The sequence below is a fragment of the Poeciliopsis prolifica genome, unplaced genomic scaffold (genome assembly GCF_027474105.1).
Source record: "Poeciliopsis prolifica strain line A6 unplaced genomic scaffold, Auburn_PproV2 SCAFFOLD020, whole genome shotgun sequence".
Classification (NCBI taxonomy): Eukaryota; Metazoa; Chordata; class Actinopteri; order Cyprinodontiformes; family Poeciliidae; genus Poeciliopsis; species Poeciliopsis prolifica.
This window is the reverse complement of record NW_026562395.1, coordinates 7,121,767-7,144,876: the sequence shown is the minus strand read 5'-3', so window position 1 is coordinate 7,144,876 and position 23,110 is coordinate 7,121,767. Positions and strand designations below refer to the sequence as shown.

The 23,110-nt window shown below is 36.1% G+C and overlaps 5 protein-coding genes and 1 pseudogene across 5 annotated transcripts; all 6 read right to left on the bottom strand.

The window, feature by feature from the left end:
- Nucleotides 1-1,588: 1,588 nt before the first annotated feature.
- LOC129369288 (trace amine-associated receptor 1-like) lies at nucleotides 1,589-3,915 on the bottom strand. The gene is made up of 3 exons (XM_055044702.1): nucleotides 3,792-3,915; nucleotides 2,245-2,481; nucleotides 1,589-2,172 (listed from the first exon to the last, which is right to left on the bottom strand). The coding sequence occupies exons 1-3, from the start codon at nucleotides 3,913-3,915 to the stop codon at nucleotides 1,589-1,591; spliced, it is 945 nt and encodes a 314-aa protein (XP_054900677.1).
- A 1,152-nt stretch (nucleotides 3,916-5,067) lies between these two features.
- LOC129369199 (trace amine-associated receptor 1-like) lies at nucleotides 5,068-6,053 on the bottom strand (annotated as a pseudogene).
- Nucleotides 6,054-9,075: 3,022 nt separating this feature from the next.
- On the bottom strand, nucleotides 9,076-12,309 carry LOC129369287 (trace amine-associated receptor 1-like). Its single transcript, XM_055044701.1, is given in 3 exon segments — nucleotides 9,076-9,164; nucleotides 9,167-9,967; nucleotides 12,297-12,309. Coding segments are annotated over 3 exon segments (903 nt in total).
- A 132-nt stretch (nucleotides 12,310-12,441) lies between these two features.
- On the bottom strand, nucleotides 12,442-13,341 carry LOC129369286 (trace amine-associated receptor 1-like). Its single transcript, XM_055044700.1, has 2 exons — nucleotides 13,098-13,341; nucleotides 12,442-13,025 (listed from the first exon to the last, which is right to left on the bottom strand). The coding sequence occupies exons 1-2, from the start codon at nucleotides 13,339-13,341 to the stop codon at nucleotides 12,442-12,444; spliced, it is 828 nt and encodes a 275-aa protein (XP_054900675.1).
- Nucleotides 13,342-14,790: 1,449 nt separating this feature from the next.
- LOC129369285 (trace amine-associated receptor 1-like) lies at nucleotides 14,791-15,687 on the bottom strand. The gene is made up of 2 exons (XM_055044699.1): nucleotides 15,444-15,687; nucleotides 14,791-15,371 (listed from the first exon to the last, which is right to left on the bottom strand). Exons 1-2 carry the CDS (start codon nucleotides 15,685-15,687, stop codon nucleotides 14,791-14,793), a joined length of 825 nt encoding a protein of 274 aa, XP_054900674.1.
- A 2,082-nt stretch (nucleotides 15,688-17,769) lies between these two features.
- Nucleotides 17,770-18,756, bottom strand: LOC129369200 (trace amine-associated receptor 1-like). Its single transcript, XM_055044583.1, has one exon. It carries the CDS (start codon nucleotides 18,754-18,756, stop codon nucleotides 17,770-17,772), a length of 987 nt encoding a protein of 328 aa, XP_054900558.1.
- Between the last annotated feature and the right edge of the window lie 4,354 nt (nucleotides 18,757-23,110).

Here is a 23,110-nt window from a genome sequence, read left to right as displayed (position 1 = left end):
GAGACATTCGCTTTTATGAAATAATCTCGTCCAGACCTGATCAGCTAAAGAAAAAAGTTCATCCACACAAACTTGATGAATTACAGTACTGAGTGGTGTCTTAAACATGTCAAACCCGTAGAGAGCAGCAAAGACAAAACCTACATCAGCCAGTCACAACCCTTCAAAACATAAGTGTGAACAAGCAGACAGGTTGAACCACTTTTAAATACCGTGTTAGAATATAAAGTTAAAACACAAGAAGATGTCGACTGGAAATCATAATAAAGTAAATATTTGGACACATATAGAGGTTTAACAGCATTGTGACTCTGTATCGGCAGGGACAGGTAGCGCTGACCTCAAAATCTCCGGTTTCCGAGAATTAGCAAATCTTCCCATATATTGTATATATATTTGGGACTGTCATTTCATTCAGCTATTTGCATGAGGGTAGTATCTTTACACTGTCCCACAGGTGAAATGCAAAGCATCTTTTTCTTTCTTTTTTCCTTTATCCCTGTTCAAACTACAAAAACACAAATGATTGTACATGTAATAAATATTACATGACCCAGAATCACAGTGACTCTAGAGTCTTTAGAAGGTCGTCGAAAACCATCATTTTTAACTCTGTTCTTTGGCCGTATGTCCTTGCAGATATTTGTCGTGACAGCTTTCATTGTTTTCTGTGCTTGCGAAGAGTTTGCTGGTAACTTGCATTTAAATGCTTTCTTCAGCTGAATTTGTTTGAGGGCAGAGGCACATTGTGTTTGTGGGTGATGTCTTGTTAATTGGTTTCAGATTGGTTGTGTTTCCACAGTATTTCACACCCACAAAGCAAATCTTACATACCGTTCAGTTCTTCTCCAGTTTATTGCTTTGTGTTTTAAATACAAAACACTTCCACACATTTACCTTCAAGTCTGTTGACAGTGATTTCAATCCTTCCACCAAGTTGCTTTGCAATGATATTAGTGACATGTAGTAATGATATCTTGCTTCTTCTTGAACTTTTATTGCTGTTTGGGACTCTAGTGCATTACCACCACGGCCCAACACGAGACCAGAAGGTGGGTCTGGGAAAGATCTGACTTCATGGGAGAGATCTTGACTTATGGGGAAAAGATGTATTGAAAGAATCAATTTAAGGCTTCTATGAATGGATATCCGGCATTTCAAAGAAAATTTGATTCAAATCAATTAATTAATTTTTTAAAAAACATTCCTAAATCTGTTGCTTTGCAACAAATTTCTATTTGTTGAGACCAAGAACAAATGGAACATTTCATAACGCATATTAGACAAATGTGATTGAAAGCCTTCATGTAGCCCATATACAGTCATTTAATTTGAGTGTGTAAATAAGACATTATTGAAATATGGTGACAGTCTACAAAAAAAACATCTTGAACAAAAAGGAGTTTAATTTAATCAGTTTTACATTGATAAATAGTTTTTCCATTTCACTGACAAAGATTTTGCTTCGACAAAGCTTTGTTTGCAGTTAACATATTCTTAAGCACATACAAGCACTCATACAGCTACAGCTGCTATCAGCTCATTTCACTGAGGCATCAGGGATTTACTCTCAGAAAAACATCAAACATCAAAAAAGTTTGAAGTCAGTGAAATCTCCCGAAACGATTTTTCCTGAAATAATCATCCTGAACGCTGACCTGAACCACCTGTAAAACAAAGCATAAATAAACGGGTTGAACGTTGAATTGGACAGAGCAAGCCAGTTGAGGATTTCTACCAGAGGGCCAGGCCGGGAAGCGTTGCTGAACGTAAAAACGGTTGTACATAAAAAGGAAGGCAGCCAACAGAGCAGAAAAACTCCCATTACAATCACTAAGGTTTTAGTGGCCTTCCTCTCCATCTTACTGACAGATGCCCCGGAGCTTTTCATGCTCTGGATGCTGTGTGCTTGCTTCTGCGCGACAAAAAAGATCTTTACGTAGATGCATATCATTACCAGAAGTGGTAAGTAAAACGTAATCAGAACAATCAGAATTTTTCCCAGCACAACGGTAAACAAACAGTTTTGTCCACATTTTGATCTGTTAAACCCGACCAGACTGACTGCAACCACAGCTGGAACTCCCCAGCTCACCAAGATCATCACCACAATGACATGGCTGCTGATTTTAGTTCTGTATGCCAGCGGCTGGCACACTGCGTAATACCTGTCAACAGAAATGCAACACAGGTTCAGAATGGAGCACGTGCTGAGCGTTATGTCGAAGCTGCTTCTCACTTTGCAAAATGTCTCCTCATGGTACAAACACGAGCTTATAGAGAACTCCATTGTGAGAGGGAAGACCAGAGCGCCCACAAGCAGGTCAGCCACAGCCAAAGACAGGACGAGAGCGTTGGTCGGAGTGTGAAGCTGTCTGAAGTAAACGATGGAGATTATCACCAGGAGGTTTCCACAAACAGTTATTACAGATATGGAACCAAGAAAAACATTCAGAAATACACACACAATAGCAGGCGTTCCTGTCGGTAGATAAGAAGCTATTTTAAAGCAAGGGTTTACATTAGACTCAGTGTTGTTAACGGCAAAATGACCAAAATCAAATTCCATTTTTAGTCACATTACTCAGTAATATCCACAGAAATAAATTTAAAAATAAAGATCTGATCAGTCATTTAAACCAAAGTCAAGAAGTCAGTAATCTCGTCTCTCTTCAACTCATTCACGGTGCATAACAAAATATCAGCGTGACCTCAGGACTTGCTCTACTCTGTCCACTGTCCTCATGCAGTGAACCCTCCATTTTCTACCTCTGTCTTCATGAACCAGTAACTCCCTACATAGGTCCGATGAGGTATCATGCACCCAAGAGATCCCCAAGCAACAACCATGAGCAACACATTACCATTTGTCATGTAAACTAAGATAAGATCATTGATTAGGCTGCAGTACAACAATAAACAATACTTCAAAAAAGACAATAACAATAGCTACATAAAAATAACATCATTGCAAAAAGTAAAAAATGCATAAAAACACAAATGTCAGTTTGGCAGTACATAAAAATAGCAAAGTCATTTCCATTCATTACATCTTCTTCATTCTATTCTTGATCACTGTCTGGGCCTCCTATCACTCTGTACAGGTCTCACTAGTCGACTATTTATCAGACTGAGGAGAGTGGTACAAACGAATATTTCAGATGGTTCTATTTACACAAAGGAACCCTGAGCCTTCTCTCTGAACTATGTGAACTTCTGTTTATTTCATCCAGTAGATTAACTCTAGAGCAGTATTCCTGAATTTCAGTTCTCAGGGACCACTGTCCTGCATATTTGAGATGTTTATGCTCCTCCAGATTCAAACGATTGTATGATCCCCTAACCCTAACCCTAACCCTAACCCTAACTGAAGACCAATGAGCAGTGTCTTTTTTTATTTGCAACACATGACATGAGGAAACAGCGTGCTTCTTTTTGTGACAGCGTTTCTCATATTGTTTTCATGAGCTGGAAAGTAAAGTAAAATAGGCTTCAATTAGGCATGGCATAAAACAAGTATAAAATATGCTATAGCAGTGTTACATTCATCATCTAAAATCATGAAAAGACTGTCAGATCCACCAAGACATCAACATCCACCTAAACTGAAAGTCTGTACGAAGGCCGATTAGAAGAACCTAATGGTGTATTGTTCAGTCACTGCAGGGATTGACAACTCAGGAGAAAGATTCCAGTACAAGATAACTATTAGTCATCCCTTTAAAAATCTGCCGTTTTAGTTGCATACAATAAAAACGTTATTTAAGGTTGCATTTGGTTAAAAATCTTACGTCCCTTCAGCCCTTTTGGAGCTGAAGGAAGGTCTTTTTTTAGGCTTTTGGCATCATATGGAGGACTGGGGCATCGATTGGGCCCATAGGAGTCTGCTGGATCTTTAAGCTGTTTTGCACACATTCTTCAAGTGATAGGATATTCTTTTGTCTTAGTTGTTGGACAACTTAAAGCTTTAATTTCTGATGTTAAATTCATGTTATGTTCCTTGGCATGATTCTGACTTGGTTGATTTTAAATTACTCATGTAATATACTATTGCCATTATGATATTTGTGTTTGTGTATGCCATGGTTTTGATGGTGATATATATATATATATATATATATATATATATATATATATATATATATATATATATATATATATATATATATATATATATATTTCACAAACTTCAAATGTTTTACCTAAAATGGAGTAGCTTTCAACAAATAAGCAATTTTCCTTTGGGGATCAACAACGTATGTCTTGTTCTATTCTATTTCATTCTATTCTATTCTTTTCTATCTATATATAAATCTATCTATATATAGATATCTCTATGTATATCTACACATCAATCTATCTTTCTATCTGTCTAGCTCTATAGATATATCTGTATATAGATCTATATCTATCTATAGATCTGTAGAGAGAGAAAGAAAAATCTATATATCAGAGATGTATATCTATGTATCTATGGATACATCTACATCTAGATGTATAAATCTATAGCTGTATATATAAACATATATATACAGCTATAGATCTGTATCTATATTTATAGCTCCGTCTATAGATCTATGTATATATTTATTTATCTATCTCTATACATATATAAATATATATATATATATATATATGTATCAACATATTGACATCAATCTCTCTATATATATATATATACTGTATATACATATATATGTAAAGATAGATATTGATTTGTAGACATGTACAGATCTATCTATAGAACTATAGCTCTCATATAGATATATAATGAGAGAGCTATATCTGTAGAGAGATCTCTCTCTTTATATATAAAGAGATATTTCTTCCATTTTTTTTAACAGTAGACCAGTTTGACCCTTACCTGTTTTTTTTTTTACTGCAGGGAAAAATCACAATTTAACTTTTCACTGTTTAAGAATGTGTTAACAAACACAACAAATCTGTGCTTTGGTTCATCTAACAAGATTTTTAAAATGAGCATAACTTAAATTCTTAAAATTTGATATATTGCAATGAATTCGCATTCACTTAAAAATATCTCTACTACTTCCATATTGATATTATTTAATGCAGTCTGAAGTTAGCAAAATTGCCTCGCAATATTTTCCCAGAAGCAATCATTTTAATAGCTGACCTGAACCAGGTGTAAAAAAAAGCGTAAATGAATGGATTAAGCATTGAATTGGATAATGCTAACCAGTTAAGTGTTTCAATCACTGGAATTGGTACTGAATTACTGATAAAAGGCAGAAAAGTGATGCAAAGGAAGAAAGGAGACCAGCAAAATAGAAAAACTCCCAGAACAATCGCCAGAGTTTTGGTGGCTTTTCTCTCCATCTTACTGGCAGTTGCTCCAGACTTCATGCTTTGGATGCTTCGCGTCTGTCTCTGTGCAACAAGGAAAATCTTCAGGTAGATGCAAAGCATTATGACCACTGGAATGTAAAATGATAATATAGGTCCAATAGTATTTGCCATCAGAACATCAATGAAACAATTTTCAAAACATTGTTCACTTTTTAATCTAGGAATTACCACTCCGATGCCAATGAGAACAGCAACACCCCAGCTCGCTGTGATCATGATGGCAACAACATGATGGCTGATTTTAGATCTATATGTCAGAGGCTGACACACAGCATGGTACCTGTCAACTGATATACAACACAAGTGCATAATAGAGCATGTACTAAACGATATGTCAAAACTGTCACGGAACTTACAAAATAAACTCTCATTATAGGTACATGAACTGAGAGAGAAGGCCATGCTGAGAGAAATACTAAAATCCCAACCAGCATGTCGGCCACAGCCAGAGACAGAATGAGAGTGTTGGTGGGTGTGTGAAGCTGTTTGAAGTAAATTACTGATATTACAACAAGGAGGTTTCCACATACAGTTACAACACATAATAGCATGAGAAATCCATATAACATTACACATGTAACAGAAGGAGTCGCAGTTAGTTTGTAACTGAAGTCAATCATTTCATAGCATGGATGTAAGTCAGTCGTAATAACTGTACTGTTCACAGACACATCTGGGTCCATGACCTAAAAATAAAAAAAAATAAAAAAACATGTCTGAAGCATAGACAACATAACACATAATACATGTAGTAGCACATCAGAAATACATCAAGTTCTTAGTTATTTGAAACTTTCAGTCAACACTTACCAGCACTCAGTTCACTAGCAGTATTTGCTTTGTGCCGTGAGACTTTATGCGCAGTCTTTTATAGGAATTTCTTGCCAACCACACTTACATCATCATAATTACTGTCCAATGAGATTTTTGTAACTTTCAGACAGGAGTTATGACAAGTGAGTCTAAGAGTATGTGTCTGTAAATCCTACCTGTTGAATAAAATATCGCCAATTTTTCTTGTCTAAAATGTTACTCAACATTGCAAGAAAGTTTGTATTAGCAACAATGGGGTAACTATTGTTTATTGTAAACGTGCAGACAGAACTTGGAGCATCGATCTGTCAGTCAATTTTTTCTTACCACAGAGCAAAAGAAGACAGTGGTTGATTCTTAGACCTTTTCCAAGCTAGATAAGATCAGTGGATAAGATTGACTTCACATCTCCCAAAAGTAAGGAAATCGGCACAGATAGATTGGTGTAACCCTAATCGCTGGTCCGATTTTCAGCATGAAACATCTTTGACACTGTGGGGGAAATTTTCTGCCATAATCCAAGAGCAGACATTTTCAGTCTGAAAGCAGGATTTTATGTTTTTCTTCTCAAAACTTGTAATGCTTGTACTCAAAACTTGTCACACTCAGATCTAGTCTCTGCTTGGATTCTCTGCTCTCTTATGAAACATTTTCTGTTTGCTTCTGGAGCAAAAATGCGCCATCGCCTGGCAACTTTTCAGCCAATGAAAGTGTTGTACTCGGTGCGTTTGTTTCCTTTTAGCGACTGTGCTTGTATGGCTACTATCGATTGTAGCAACCTGTGTCACTGTTTCCATCTGTAATAAGTGGGTCAATCATCAGACCCATCTGGTGACATAATGAAGGTAAATAAAAACGTAAACAACTAAGGCCGGGTACACAGATGTGGAGGAAGTCATGAGCAATTTCAGCGAAGAATTTAGCAATTGGAGGAAGAAGCTAGATTGAATGATAAAGAAGAGGGATCTGGTTCTACTGAATACCTGCAAAGCTATTTTTGATCCATATAGTTCAACAATGATGCCTCCAATGTTTCTGGGGAGGAAGTAATAAATGTAATAAATAGATCTACTTATGTATAATGATTATTCATCTTTAATTCTGGTTGAATTCAAATAATTCAGTTACATCAAAGTGAAAAAAAAAAAGTTTTCATTGTATTTATCTACAGGTTAAACTGTAGATGAATCCAGAATTTGATGTTGCTTTGGAGTTCTTCAACAGCCTGCTGACTGAAAAGGAATGTAAAAACTCCAGAAAGTTTCTTGGTAGAAATGTGAACAGACTGAACAAAGGGTCTGGCTTCAGTAAATTCCAAGAACGATATCTTAGATCTCTAATCAGTGGAGTGTTATGGGAAACTTGGTAACTTTGTCACTTCTGTACATCTGGCTTTCAGAAAAAAAATATAAAACAATAGACCTTTCTGATTATTTGGTGAAAACATGGAGCTGGGAGAAATCCAACTATTTTGACACAGCACGGTTCAATCAGGTGCATTAATTCAACCTTATGTGGGATCCAGGTAGAACATTGCATCCAAAAGCAAAGCAAGACAAACTACTATTACAATTAACAAGAAAACTATATAACAGTTCCATCAATATCAAAAGGTGAAAAGTTGTAAGTTAGTTTGGACTTTTTCTTTTTAATATAATTTTTAAAATTAAGGCATCATCATATTTGGAAATATTATATCATGTTACACTTTTTAAAATAAACACAAACTAAAAACAGTGCATGTTTGATGATGTCTCTGGATAGACAATCTTCAATTAGAGGTGTGAATGTGTGTGGTCTGTTGACGGTCCCTTAGCTACCGTTACCTCAGAATACTCATGAACACTGTCAACTAATCTTTTCCACAGGGCTTGTGAAGCAAACAAGATCTAAATGAAAACAAAGTTATGGCCACTGAAGGATAGAAGTGGTGAAAATGGACTCGCAGAGTTTAGAGTGATAATGAAACAGAAATGACACCAGCCAACAAGGGACTTGCATGATGAAAGAGCTTTCTTCAGCTGAATTTGTTTGAGGGCAGAGGCACATTGTGTTTGTGGGTGATGTCTTGTTAATTGGTTTCAGATTGGTTGTGTTTCCACAGTATTTCACACCCACAAAGCAAATCTTACATACCGTTCAGTTCTTCTCCAGTTTATTGCTTTGTGTTTTAAATACAAAACACTTCCACACATTTACCTTCAAGTCTGTTGACAGTGATTTCAATCCTTCCACCAAGTTGCTTTGCAATGATATTAGTGACATGTAGTAATGATATCTTGCTTCTTCTTGAACTTTTATTGCTGTTTGGGACTCTAGTGCATTACCACCACGGCCCAACACGAGACCAGAAGGTGGGTCTGGAGAAAGATCTGACTTCATGGGAGAGATCTTGACTTATGGGGAAAAGATGTATTGAAAGAATCAATTTAAGGCTTCTATGAATGGATATCCGGCATTTCAAAGAAAATTTGATTCAAATCAATTAATTAATTTTTTAAAAAACATTCCTAAATCTGTTGCTTTGCAACAAATTTCTATTTGTTGAGACCAAGAACAAATGGAACATTTCATAACGCATATTAGACAAATGTGATTGAAAGCCTCCATGTAGCCCATATACAGTCATTTAATTTGAGTGTGTAAATAAGACATTATTGAAATATGGTGACAGTCTACAAAAAACACATCTTGAACAAAAAGGAGTTTAATTTAATCAATTTTACATTGATAAATAGTTTTTCCATTTTCACTGACAAAGATTTTGCTTCGACAAAGCTTTGTTTGCAGTTAACATATTCTTAAGCACATACAAGCACTCATACAGCTACAGCTGCTATCAGCTCATTTCACTGAGGCATCAGGGATTTACTCTCAGAAAAACATCAAACATCAAAAAAGTTTGAAGTCAGTGAAATCTCCCGAAACGATTTTTCCTGAAATAATCATCCTGAACGCTGACCTGAACCACCTGTAAACAAAGCATAAATAAACGGGTTGAACGTTGAATTGGACAGAGCAAGCCAGTTGAGGATTTCTACCAGAGGGCCAGGCCGGGAAGCGTTGCTGAACGTAAAAACGGTTGTACATAAAAAGGAAGGCAGCCAACAGAGCAGAAAAACTCCCATTACAATCACTAAGGTTTTAGTGGCCTTCCTCTCCATCTTACTGACAGATGCCCCGGAGCTTTTCATGCTCTGGATGCTGTGTGCTTGCTTCTGCGCGACAAAAAAGATCTTTACGTAGATGCATATCATTACCAGAAGTGGTAAGTAAAACGTAATCAGAACAATCAGAATTTTTCCCAGCACAACGGTAAACAAACAGTTTTGTCCACATTTTGATCTGTTAAACCCGACCAGACTGACCGCAACCACAGCTGGAACTCCCCAGCTCACCAAGATCATCACCACAATGACATGGCTGCTGATTTTAGTTCTGTATGCCAGCGGCTGGCACACTGCGTAATACCTGTCAACAGAAATGCAACACAGGTTCAGAATGGAGCACGTGCTGAGCGTTATGTCGAAGCTGCTTCTCACTTTGCAAAATGTCTCCTCATGGTACAAACACGAGCTTATAGAGAACTCCATTGTGAGAGGGAAGACCAGAGCGCCCACAAGCAGGTCAGCCACAGCCAAAGACAGGACGAGAGCGTTGGTCGGAGTGTGAAGCTGTCTGAAGTAAACGATGGAGATTATCACCAGGAGGTTTCCACAAACAGTTATTACAGATATGGAACCAAGAAAAACATTCAGAAATACACACACAATAGCAGGCGTTCCTGTCGGTAGATAAGAAGCTATTTTAAAGCAAGGGTTTACATTAGACTCAGTGTTGTTAACGGCAAAATGACCAAAATCAAATTCCATTTTTAGTCACATTACTCAGTAATATTCACAGAAATAAATTTAAAATAAAGATCTGATCAGTCATTTAAACCAAAGTCAAGAAGTCAGTAATCTCGTCTCTCTTCAACTCATTCACGGTGCATAACAAAATATCAGCGTGACCTCAGGACTTGCTCTACTCTGTCCACTGTCCTCATGCAGTGAACCCTCCATTTTCTACCTCTGTCTTCATGAACCAGTAACTCCCTACATAGGTCCGATGAGGTATCATGCACCCAAGAGATCCCCAAGCAACAACCATGAGCAACACATTACCATTTGTCATGTAAACTAAGATAAGATCATTGATTAGGCTGCAGTACAACAATAAACAATACTTCAAAAAAGACAATAACAATAGCTACATAAAAATAACATCATTGCAAAAAGTAAAAAATGCATAAAAACACAAATGTCAGTTTGGCAGTACATAAAAATAGCAAAGTCATTTCCATTCAATACATCTTCTTCATTCTATTCTTGATCACTGTCTGGGCCTCCTATCACTCTGTACAGGTCTCACTAGTCGACTATTTATCAGACTGAGGAGAGTGGTACAAACGAATATTTCAGATGGTTCTATTTGCACAAAGGAACCCTGAGCCTTCTCTCTGAACTATGTGAACTTCTGTTTATTTCATCCAGTAGATTAACTCTAGAGCAGTATTCCTGAATTTCAGTTCTCAGGGACCACTGTCCTGCATATTTGAGATGTTTATGCTCCTCCAGATTCAAACGACTGTATGATCCCCTCGTTCTGAAATTTGAAATATGACCAGGTTATTGGAAGCGATTATTAACGCTCCCACAATCTCAGTATGACGGTCAGGAGGGGAGCGGCAAATGTCACGGTCAGACACAGAGGAAACCAGGGGTCAGTGGGCCAGTTTCCAAAACCCCACAAAAAATAAACCTTGTAAAAGAGTAGAAAACTCTTGGAGTACCAAACTAGAAACTCTAAGTATTTTTATGAAAAAAAAGTAAACATAAAAATAAGTAGAATGAAAATATCATTTTCTTTGCACTTTAGTTGTTTGATCTTAATAAATGTGTCCAATTTCTTTTGTCACTTTATTTGCTGAAGTTGTTCAAATGTAGACCAGTAAAGACAGGAAGTGGTTTCAGAGATCCAGTGAATAAAAAGACACAAAGACACTTGACACATAGTGTCCCCATGTGTTTACATTGTGACCATTCACCAAAGAGACCAGTCATAGCTGGCGTAGGCATATATATATAATAAATAAACACAAAATGCTTCGCCTGGTGGGAGTTTTCCCCAAGTTAAGCCTGGTGAGTCAAATTGGATTTGAAAATTTTTTTCTTTGTAATTTTCTCAACAAAATGAAAGCCTCATCCTCAGCTGGTTTAATTTTTATTGCATTTGATATATTTTTAAATGTATTTATTTGAATAGAAAACAGACATTTTATATTACATGGTTAGATGGATAAAAGCATTCAATTAAAAACAAGCCAGTATGGATTTTTAAAGTAAAGATCTTATGTTCTCTACATTATTCCTGAGTCACCAGGGTTTACTTGGGGAAAACTCTGTGCAAATAAGCTGATCGCTGTGTTTCAGGGTTACTCAAGATAATAAGTAAAGGCGATTGTTTTCAATTCTCGCTGGTCCTGAGCATTTACTGAGGCCACATCTCTTCACTTGTATTATTTGTGGATATTTTTGCCTGTTTTATCACTAAAACTATCCAAAAGGTTTGTGCAAGACACCTTTATGGAGCATCAAACAATATTTTTAAAGGCATTAGAATCCATTCTATTATTTCAATCTGCTTTTCAGAATCATAACCATAATCATAACTATCTGTATACATTCATCTTTTCAACTTTATCACTTTTATTGAAGTTGATTGTACTTTATAGCAGTTGAACAGTAGAAATTGTAAAATTAATTCTGACAATGTATTTCATGGACAGAATCAAATACTGTCAATGAAATACATTCACAGTATGTATTTTATACATACTGTGAGTATGAATGTAAATACATTGACAGTATGTAATTTTGCCAGGATTAATTGACAAAATTAATTCTGTCAATGTATTTCTCTTTAAAGATTATTATTTTTTCAGCTGGGATATTTTTGTGATCTTTGTAAATTATAATATAATGTGAACATCTTAATGTATAAAACACAGAGATGAAACTGACAGAGTGTACAAGAGATACTGAGAAAACTACACAAACTGTCATTCTCACCATGGCACGTCATTCTTAACTGAATCAAACCCAAGATTGCAGTATGTTTCAAATTTTTGTTCTAAAGCCTAACAATTTAGGCCATATTAAGTGTTGCAGACATTTCAGTACTGAGATAAATTTCTCTTCTCAGACTCCAAACATCTCAAAGGAGTTTGGTGTTTGTTAAATCCCCCTGAAATATTTTTCCTGACATTATGATTCTGAAAGCCGACCTGAACCAGCGGTAAAAGAACGCATAGATAAAAGGATTGAGCATTGAGTTGGACAGAGTGAGCCAGTTAAGGCTTTCATACACCATCACTGACACACCACCTAATAACTGGAGGGAAAAACAGAGAAAGAAAGGCAGCCAGCACATCAGAAAAACTCCTAGAACAATGGCCAGAGTTTTGGTTGCCTTTCTTTCCATGTTGCTCACAGTTGCGCCAGACTCTGCTGCTATCTGGATGCTGCGAGCCTGTCTTTGTGCAACAAGAAATATCCTCAGGTAGATATACAGCATTATGGTCACTGGGAGATAGAACGAGAAGACTGGGGCTAATATCTTTTCAAGCACAACATCAGAGAAGCAATTTTCTTGACATTTTTCCTGATTTACCTCTGCAACAACAAAACCAATCGCAACAAGTATGGAAACGCCCCAGCTCATGAGGATCATGACCAGAACAATACCAGTGTTTATCTTAGATCTGTATGTCAGAGGCTGACACACCGCATAGTACCGGTCCACAGAAATGCAGCACAAATTAAAAATAGAGGTCGTGCTCAGTACGACATCGAAGCTGTCTCGTATTTTGCAGAACAAGTCTCTGTAATACAGACAGTAGCTGAGCGAGAAAGACATGCTCAGAGGGAAGACTACGATCCCAACAAGCAGATCGGTCACAGCCAGAGAGACGATCAGGCAGTTAGACGGGGTGTGGAGCTGCTTAAAGTAAACGATGGAGATTATTACAAGAAGGTTTCCACACACTGTAATAACAGACAGTAAACCAAGGAAAATGTAGAGTAAAGTACATATTGTAGAAGAAGTCCTTCTCATTATCTTAGAGACATTGTTAATTTCATAACAAGGGTGGAAGTCATAACCAACATAAAAACCAGTTTCTTCTTCCATTGATTGCTTTTTGTAATTACTATAAATATCAAAAACATTCATATACCACCTTGTTTTAGAAAATAACGTGTTAGTGTAATCTTTCAAATCAGCTAAACCACCTAACCAATGTCAAATCTTGCTGTCATGTCAATGTGCTGCTGAATCACCTTGTCTTGGTAGTTCTTATGCTTAAACATTACACAACCCGAAACCCGTCCAATAGGAAGGGAGGAACCTGCAGACCAATGAGAAGCTTTTACTGACCATTTTTTGTTTCTCAGTGTAACTATTGATGTAATTAATTACATTTTTTGCGACAGACCCTTCATTCACATAACATCATGTGGTATTTACAACTGAAAGCACATTAATAGTGTTTATGCTCTGATTCTGGACCCAATTCTTTTCAGGACAGCAAAATAGTGGAAGTTTGCTTGAGCATAAACTTATAGTATTTATGAGTTATTGTTTAACATGTTTTTTTTTTCTTAAAAGTCCTAGATGCCACTTTGAAGCTTCTCTGTTTTTCTTAGACTGAAATATTTACATTATGTTGTTGTGTCTGTTACATAAAAAGCCAAGTTTAGCTCATTAATTGACTATCAATATCTGTTTCTCCTAATGGATTTAGTATCATGCTTTCCCTTTTATTATGCTTTATGGTAGGTAGTTTTATCTATTAAAGATGACTTCTGTCAGTTGAATCACAGCCAGGAAGCCTAAACACAGAAGCTCCATGATTGAAATTTAATTTGCTGTCAAGTATTTATGATGATATTTTTGCTCTGCCAACTTCCCTGTTATGAAGCAGGAAGTTTCTTTAATATTACCACTACTTCACTCCTTTCTTTTCATTCTTCTCATGCAGCTCTGGATTCAACTTCCCTCCTATCCATGTAAATAAAGGCCAAACGCTCAACAACTGAAATGCCAATTCAGGCAGCAGCTTTCATGAAGTGCTTTACATCGCTGTAGAGAAATGTTAGCTGACTCCTGCATGGTAATCAGCATCACACAAAACTTAATCAGATTTAAATTGAGTCATTTATTTCAATAAAGAATAATTGTGGTAAAATAGTTTAAATATGTTTATTGTTCAAATTAATAGATGACAAATAGGTTTTCATGGTGGAAATATTTTCCTTTGTAATATTAATAATAACCAGTACCTTACATTCAGGACTTTAATAAATTCTGTTGTCCATAAAACATTGCAAGATCCTGATCTAATTATTTGATGTCACATTGTCAGCATGCCATAAACAAAATCAATAAGAGTCATCAAAAAAAAAAAAAAAGAGACTGCATTCAACTTTTTAAATCCAATATGATACATTTTTCACAAGTATGTTCCAGACTGGAGGGTTGTTTGCTTCTTTGACTTAAAACGTATCAAAATAGCTTAGTGTTTGTATTTCCTTGAAAGATTTTTCCAGAAATTATCATTTTGAAAGCCGACCTGAACCAGCTGTAAAAGAACGCATAGATGAACGGATTGAGCATCGAGTTGGACAGTGCGAGCCAGTTAAGGGTTTCATACACCATCACTGACACACCACCTAATAACTGGAAGGAAAAACAGAGAAAGAAAGGCAGCCAGCACATCAGAAAAACTCCTAGAACAATGGCCAGAGTTTTGGTTGCCTTTCTTTCCATGTTGCTCACAGTTGCGCCAGACTCTGCTGCTATCTGGATGCTGCGAGCCTGTCTTTGTGCAACAAGAAATATCCTCAAGTAGATATACAGCATTATGGTCACTGGGAGATAAAATGAGATCATGGGAGCAAAAACCTTTTCAAGCACAGCATCAGAAAAGCAATTGTCTTGACAGCTTCCCTGATTTATCTCCACAATAATGAAACCGATTGCAACGAGTATGGAAACGCCCCAGCTCATGAGGATCATGACCAGAACAATACCAGTGTTTATCTTAGATCTGTATGTCAGAGGCTGACAGACTGCATAGTACCGGTCCACAGAAATGCAGCACAAATTTGCAATGGAGGTTGAGCTCAGTACGACATCGAAGCTGTCTCGTATTTTGCAGAACAAGTCTCTGTAATACAGACAGTAGCTGAGCGAGAAAGACATGCTCAGAGGGAAGACTACGATCCCAACAAGCAGATCGGTCACAGCCAGAGAGACGATCAGGCAGTTAGACGGGGTGTGGAGCTGCTTAAAGTAAACGATGGAGATTATTACAAGAAGGTTTCCACACACTGTAATAACAGACAGTAAACCAAGGAAAATGTAGAGCAAAGTACATATTGTAGAAGAAGTCCTTCTCATTATCTTAGAGACATTGTTAATTTCATAACAAGGGTGGAAGTCATAACCAACATAAAAACCAGTTTCTTCTTCCATTGCTCTTAATATTTACTACAAATATCAATAATATTTGTATATACAATGGATTGCAAAATGATTTTTAAGTAATGCAAAGTAAATGTGTTAATAAAACATAATAGCAGTTTAAAGACATTTGCACAAGCAGCTTCTTTCCACATTAGATTACCTACACCTGTCCTGCTCCCATGTAGTTCAATTCCCTTCCCTTTAAACGTATGCGTTCCCATTACGTAATCTAAAGCATGTCCAATGAAAAGGGACGAAACTGAAGACCAATGAGCAGTGTCTTTTTTTATTTGCAACACATGACATGAGGAAGCAGCGTGCTTCTTTTTGTGACAGCGTTTCTTATATTGTTTTCATGAGCTGGAAATTAAAGTGCAATAGGCTTCAATTAAGCATGGCTTAAAACAAGCATAAAATATGTTTTATCTGAAATTCATCATCTGAAATCATGAAAAGACTGTCACACGTTCAAGTATACCAAGACATCAACATCCACCTAAACTGAAAGTCTGTACGAAGGCCGATTAGAAGAACCTAATGGTGTATTGTTCAGTCACTGCAGGGATTGACAACTCAGGAGAAAGATTCCAGTACAAGATAACTATTAGTCATCCCTTTAAAAATCTGCCGTTTTAGTTGCATACAATAAAAACGTTATTTAAGGTTGCATTTGGTTAAAAATCTTACGTCCCTTCAGCCCTTTTGGAGCTGAAGGAAGGTCTTTTTTTAGGCTTTTGGCATCATATGGAGGACTGGGGCATCGATTGGGCCCATAGGAGTCTGCTGGATCTTTAAGCTGTTTTGCACACATTCTTCAAGTGATAGGATATTCTTTTGTCTTAGTTGTTGGACAACTTAAAGCTTTAATTTCTGATGTTAAATTCATGTTATGTTCCTTGGCATGATTCTGACTTGGTTGATTTTAAATTACTCATGTAATATACTATTGTCATTATGATATTTGTGTTTGTGTATGCCATGGTTTTGATGGGTAATATATATATATATATATATATATATATATATATATATATATATATATATATATATATATTTCACAAACTTTGAATGTATTATCTAAAATGGAGTAGCTTTCAACAAATAAGCAATTTTCCTTTGGGGATCAACAACGTATGTCTTGTTCTATTCTATTCTATTCTATCTATACATATATAAATCTATCTATATATAGATATTTCTATGTATATCTACACATCAATCTATCTTTCTATGTGTCTAGCTCTATAGATATATCTGTATCTATCTATAGATCTATAGAGAGAAACAGAAAAATTTAAATATCAGAGATGTATATCTATGTATACATAGATGTATCTAGATGGATACATCTACATCTAGATGTATAAATCTATAGCTGTATATATAGACATATATACAGCTATAGATCTGTATCTATATATTTATAGCTCCATCAATAGATCTATCTATATATATTTATTTGTCTATCTCTATACATATATAAATCTATATATTGATATTTATATATATATATATATCAACATATCGACATCAATCTGTCTCTCTCTCTCTCTCTATATATATATATATATATATATATATATATATATATATATATATATATATATATATATATATACTGTATATACATATATATGTAAAGATAGATATTGATTTGTAGATATTAATTTGTAGACATGTACAGATCTATCTATAGAACTATAGCTCTCATATAGATATATAATGAGAGAGCTATATCTATAGAGAGATCTCTCTCTTTATATATAAAGAGATATTTCTTCCATTCCTTTAACAGTAGACCGGGTTGACCCTTACCTGTTTTTTTTTACTGCAGGTAAAAATCACAATTTAACTTTTCACTGTTTAAGAATGTGTTAACAAACACAACAAATCTGTGCTTTGGTTCATCTGACAAGATTTTTAAAATAAGCATAACTTAAATTCTTAAAATTTGATATATTGCAATGAATTCGCATTCACTTAAAAATATCTCTACTACTTCCATATTGATATTATTTAATGCAGTCTGAAGTTAGCAAAATTGCCTCGCAATATTTTCCCAGAAGCAATCATTTTAATAGCTGACCTGAACCAGGTGTAAAAAAAAGCGTAAATGAATGGATTAAGCATTGAATTGGATAATGTTAACCAGTTAAGTGTTTCAATCACTGGAATTGGTACTGAATTACTGATAAAAGGCAGAAAAGTGATGCAAAGGAAGAAAGGAGACCAGCAAAATAGAAAAACTCCCAGAACAATCGCCAGAGTTTTGGTGGCTTTTCTCTCCATCTTACTGGCAGTTGCTCCAGACTTCATGCTTTGGATGCTTCGCGTCTGTCTCTGTGCAACAAGGAAAATCTTCAGGTAGATGCAAAGCATTATGACCACTGGAAGGTAAAATGATAATACAGGTCCAATAGTATTTGCCATCAGAACATCAATGAAACAATTTTCAAAACATTGTTCACTTTTTAATCTAGGAATTACCACTCCGATGCCAATGAGAACAGCAACACCCCAGCTCGCTGTGATCATGATGGCAACAACATGATGGCTGATTTTAGATCTATATGTCAGAGGCTGACACACAGCATAGTACCTGTCAACTGAAATACAACACAAGTGCAGAATTGAGCATGTACTAAACGATATGTCAAAGCTGTCACGGAACTTACAAAATAAACTCTCATTATAGGTACATGAACTGAGAGAGAAGGCCATGCTGAGAGGAAATACTAAAATTCCAACCAGCATGTCGGCCACAGCCAGAGACAGAATGAGAGTGTTGGTGGGTGTGTGAAGCTGTTTGAAGTAAATTACTGATATTACAACAAGGAGGTTTCCACATACAGTTACAACAGATAATAGCATGAGAAATCCATATAACATTACACATGTAATAGAAGGAGTCGCAGTTAGTTTGTAACTGGAGTCAATCATTTCATAGCATGGATGTAAGTCAGTCGTAATAACTGTACTGTTCACAGACACATCTGGGTCCATGACCTAAAAATAAAAAAAATAAAAAAACATGTCTGAAGCATAGACAACATAACACATAATACATGTAGTAGCACATCAGAAATACATCAAGTTCTTAGTTATTTGAAACTTTCAGTCAACACTTACCAGCATTCAGTTCACTAGCAGTATTTGCTTTGTGCCGTGAGACTTTATGCGCAGTCTTTTATAGGAATTTCTTGCCAACCACACTTACATCATCATAATTACTGTCCAATGAGATTTTTGTAACTTTCAGACAGGAGTTATGACAAGTGAGTCTAAGAGTATGTGTCTGTAAATCCTACCTGTTGAATAAAATATAGCCAATTTTTCTTGTCTAAAATGTTACTCAACATTGCAAGAAAGTTTGTATTAGCAACAATGGGGTAACTATTGTTTATTGTAAACGTGCAGACAGAACTTGGAGCAACGATCTGTCAGTCAATTTTTTCTTACCACAGAGCAAAAGAAGACAGTGGTTGATTCTTAGACCTTTTCCAAGCTAGATAAGATCAGTGGATAAGATTGACTTCACATCTCCCAAAAGTAAGGAAATCGGCACAGATAGATTGGTGTAACCCTAATCGCTGGTCCGATTTTCAGCAAGAAAGATCTTGACACTGTGGGGGAAATTTTCTGCCATAATCCAAGAGCAGACATTTTCAGTCTGAAAGCAGGATTTCATGTTTTTCTTCTCAAAACTTGTAATGCTTGTACTCAAAACTTCTCACACTCAGATCTAGTCTCTGCTTGGATTCTCTGCTCTCTTATGAAACATTTTCTACTTGCTTCTGGAGCAAAAATGCGCCATCGCCTGGCAACTTTTCAGCCAATGAAAGTGTTGTACTCGGTGCGTTTGTTTCCTTTTAGCGACTGTGCTTGTATGGCTACTATCGATTGTAGCAACCTGTGTCACTGTTTCCATCTGTAATAAGTGGGTCAATCATCAGACCCATCTGGTGACATAATGAAGGTAAATAAAAACGTAAACAACTAAGGCCGGGTACACAGATGTGGAGGAAGTCATGAGCAATTTCAGCGAAGAATTTAGCAATTGGAGGAAGAAGCTAGATTGAATGATAAAGAAGAGGGATCTGGTTCTACTGAATACCTGCAAAGCTATTTTTGATCCATATAGTTCAACAATGATGCCTCCAATGTTTCTGGGGAGGAAGTAATAAATGTAATAAATAGATCTACTTATGTATAATGATTATTCATCTTTAATTCTGGTTGAATTCAAATAATTAAGTTACATCAAAGTAAAAAAAAAAAAAAAAGTTTTCATTGTATTTATCTACAGATTAAACTGTAGATGAATCTAGAAGTTGCTGTTGCTTTGGAGTTATTCAACAGACTGCTGACTGAAAAGGAATGTAAAAACTCCAGAAAGTTTCTTGGTAGAAATGTGAACAGACTGAACAAAGGGTCTGGCTTCAGTATATTCCAAGAACGATATCTTAGATCTCTAATCAGTGGAGTGTTATGGGAAACTTGGTAACTTTGTCACTTCCGTACATCTGGCTTTCAGAAAAAAAATATAAAACAATAGACCTTTCTGATTATTTGGTGAAAACATGGAGCTGGGAGAAATCCAGCCATCTTGACACAGCACGGTTCAATCAGGTGCATTAATTCAACCTTATGTGGGATCCAGGTAGAACATTGCATCCAAAAGCAAAGCAAGACAAACTACTATTACAATTAACAAGAAAACTATATAACAGTTCCATCAATATCATAAGATGAAAAGTTGTAAGTTAGTTTGGACTTTTTCTTTTTAAAATAATTGTTAAAATTAAGGTACCATCATATTTGGAAATATTATATCATGTTACACTTTTTAAAATAAACACAAACTAAAAACAGTGCATGTTTGATGATGTCTCTGGATAGACAATCTTCAATTAGAGGTGTGAATGTGTGTGGTCTGTTGACGGTCCCTTAGCTACCGTTACCTCAGAATACTCATGAACACTGTCAACTAATCTTTTCCACAGGGGCTTGTGAAGCAAACAAGATCTAAATGAAAACAAAGTTATGGCCACTGAAGGATAGAAGTGGTGAAAATGGACTCGCAGAGTTTAGAGTGATAATGAAACAGAAATGACACCAGCCAACAAGGGACTTGCATGATGAAAGAACTGCATCCTGTTTATTTTCAAAGTAGTGAAGTTGGAGGTGACTACTGACTAATTTGTTATATTACCATGAAGTAATATGACAAAACAGGCTTAATTCTTTTTTGACAACTTTTTGGGTAGTAGCTACAACAAACCTGCTCAGTCTTATTTACATTAAACATTCAAATGTATTTACAATGCTCTAACTAGACTAAGCTTTAACAATTCTGTCAGATAGCCTGGGAAGGTTTTACAAAGGGTGAAGCACAACCCAAAATCTCTTCCAGTGATAGCGAAAGAACCGGATGTGGGTTACTGGGTGAACAGCATGCCTTAAATTCCAAATCGGACCAAGACTGTGTGGATTCAGTTTCACGGCCAAACTTGATAAAATTGGTTTTCATCAAGCCACTATATGTGAATATTGCAAAAAGAAATTGGCTTTGACATTAAGCTATACATTTTCCTTTTTAATTAGTTTTCTAAAAGACCTGTTTAACAGATTGAGTGTATAGTCTTGCAAAAAGATGACAGTCTTTTGCTTAAAGTGCACAGACCTTTATAAGTTTAAACAAAGACTGCAAATCTGTCTGTCTGCCTTATTAAACAGATGAGGGCAGTTGACCTGCTTATTTGGATGTTTAAAATTTATTTTTAAAAAAAACTCACTTTCCTTGGGTAATAATGTGGCTTTTTAACAGTATTTTTAAGCAATGTACAGTACTTCATTTTCTGAGAAATAAAACAATCAAAGTGTTCCACACCAGAGCTTATTGTAGTCCTGAAGCAACACATCTGAAATTTTAATAACTGTTCAATCATTAAATCTTTTAGAGCTCTTAGTCCTTTCTTCCATTGCACTGTGGAGAGGAGCTGGGTCACCCCTTCCAGATTCAAGAGTTCTTATAGTAGCTTGTGACGTACTTGCATGGTGCTGTGTAGTTTGATGTTTTTGCTGTGGTCTTGCTCCTTGTGTGGCCTCTCTCTATCAGTCTCATGTAGATGGTGTTGATACCATTGGGTAATTTCCAACAACCGTTCCTGGAGGTTAATGTTTCTTTGCTCTACCTCAGGCTTCTTTGACTGTTGATCCTTCTCATCTGTTTAACTATTATGGGCTTCCAGTTGTCAAACACACACCCAGGTTCTAGGGCTTATATTTCTATAATGTAAGACAATAAAAAGTCACTTATCTAATCACAAAGCCCTTTCAGTTGTTGTGTTGTGTAATCCCCTCCTTTGCCTCCACTTTTTCAGTCTATTTTTCCTGCCTGACTACGTTTATCCAGTCTTTCTTTTAAAAAATTGAGATGCCAACCTTCTAGTATTGTCATTACCAGTGACAGCTGAGGCAGAGCTAAGTTATGGAAAATAATTTAGCTTATGTACATAATGTACAGTGTTTGTTTTTTTGTCACCAACTGTGTGTAATGTGTTTTGTATGCTGAGGAGCGATCATAAACAGCAAAGAACAGATTCAAGGTGAGGCAGGTAGTTCTCCTGCCTCATGGCAGGGGGCGCTCACGATCTCAGAGATTCTGACTCCACAACTGCAGAGTAAGAGGCAGTAACAGCAAGCGAGCCATACAGTAAAGTGCAGTGATATATTTATGTAAATCTAAAGATTTCTGGAAATCTTCATAAGACCCTTAGAGTAAAAACATCTTTTAAAATTCTCAATTAACAACTTTTGATCCAGTGCTTATTCTCCTGCTCTCAAAAGTTCTTTGGTTGAAAATATTGAGGTTATAACTAGCTCAATAGTTATAACAATTGAGCTTATAGCTATACAACTTGCTAACTACCTAAAAGGCAAAATTTCATGATCTGTGCAACAAAACTTCATTCTGTGGAAGAAGTTTTGTTGCCTGATCTGATCATTGAATTGACCAAAACATCTGCCACATTCAGCAGCATTTTTCTGTGCATCATGAACAGATTTAACTTTTATGTGAAAGGTGAATTTACATGGCTTCATAGAGCTAATAGTTGAATCTAATAAATAACCAGCAGCCATCATGGAAACATTTGCTGACATAAAATCAATCTGGTCATCTAAATAAACCGGCTGCTGTCTAAATGGTTTGCCTCTTCAACTGAACAAAGGAGCAAATAACTGAAAGAACCGAAGTCGTGAAAATATGACCTCTTGTCAAATGTAACACAGGAATTGCTACTATCTGAAGTCAGACACCACATATCAGGTCACAGATCAGATTGTACTTTGTGTA

Bases quoted from the DNA above. Each gene is read 5' to 3' on its own strand.
- LOC129369288 (XM_055044702.1), bottom strand. From the start codon at position 3,915: ATGTGTGCAAAACAGCTTAAAGATCCAGCAGACTCCTATGGGCCCAAT. The intron at 2,482-3,791 runs GTAAGATTTTTA...ATCTACCGACAG, and splicing joins TCCAAAAGGGCTGAAGGGAC to GAACGCCTGCTATTGTGTGT. The intron at 2,173-2,244 runs GCAAAGTGAGAA...GCATTTCTGTTG, and splicing joins GTACCATGAGGAGACATTTT to ACAGGTATTACGCAGTGTGC.
- LOC129369286 (XM_055044700.1), bottom strand. From the start codon at position 13,341: ATGAGAAGGACTTCTTCTACAATATGTACTTTACTCTACATTTTCCTT. The intron at 13,026-13,097 runs GCAAAATACGAG...GCATTTCTGTGG, and splicing joins GTATTACAGAGACTTGTTCT to ACCGGTACTATGCGGTGTGT.
- LOC129369285 (XM_055044699.1), bottom strand. From the start codon at position 15,687: ATGAGAAGGACTTCTTCTACAATATGTACTTTGCTCTACATTTTCCTT. The intron at 15,372-15,443 runs GCAAAATACGAG...GCATTTCTGTGG, and splicing joins GTATTACAGAGACTTGTTCT to ACCGGTACTATGCAGTCTGT.
- LOC129369200 (XM_055044583.1), bottom strand. From the start codon at position 18,756: ATGGACCCAGATGTGTCTGTGAACAGTACAGTTATTACGACTGACTTA.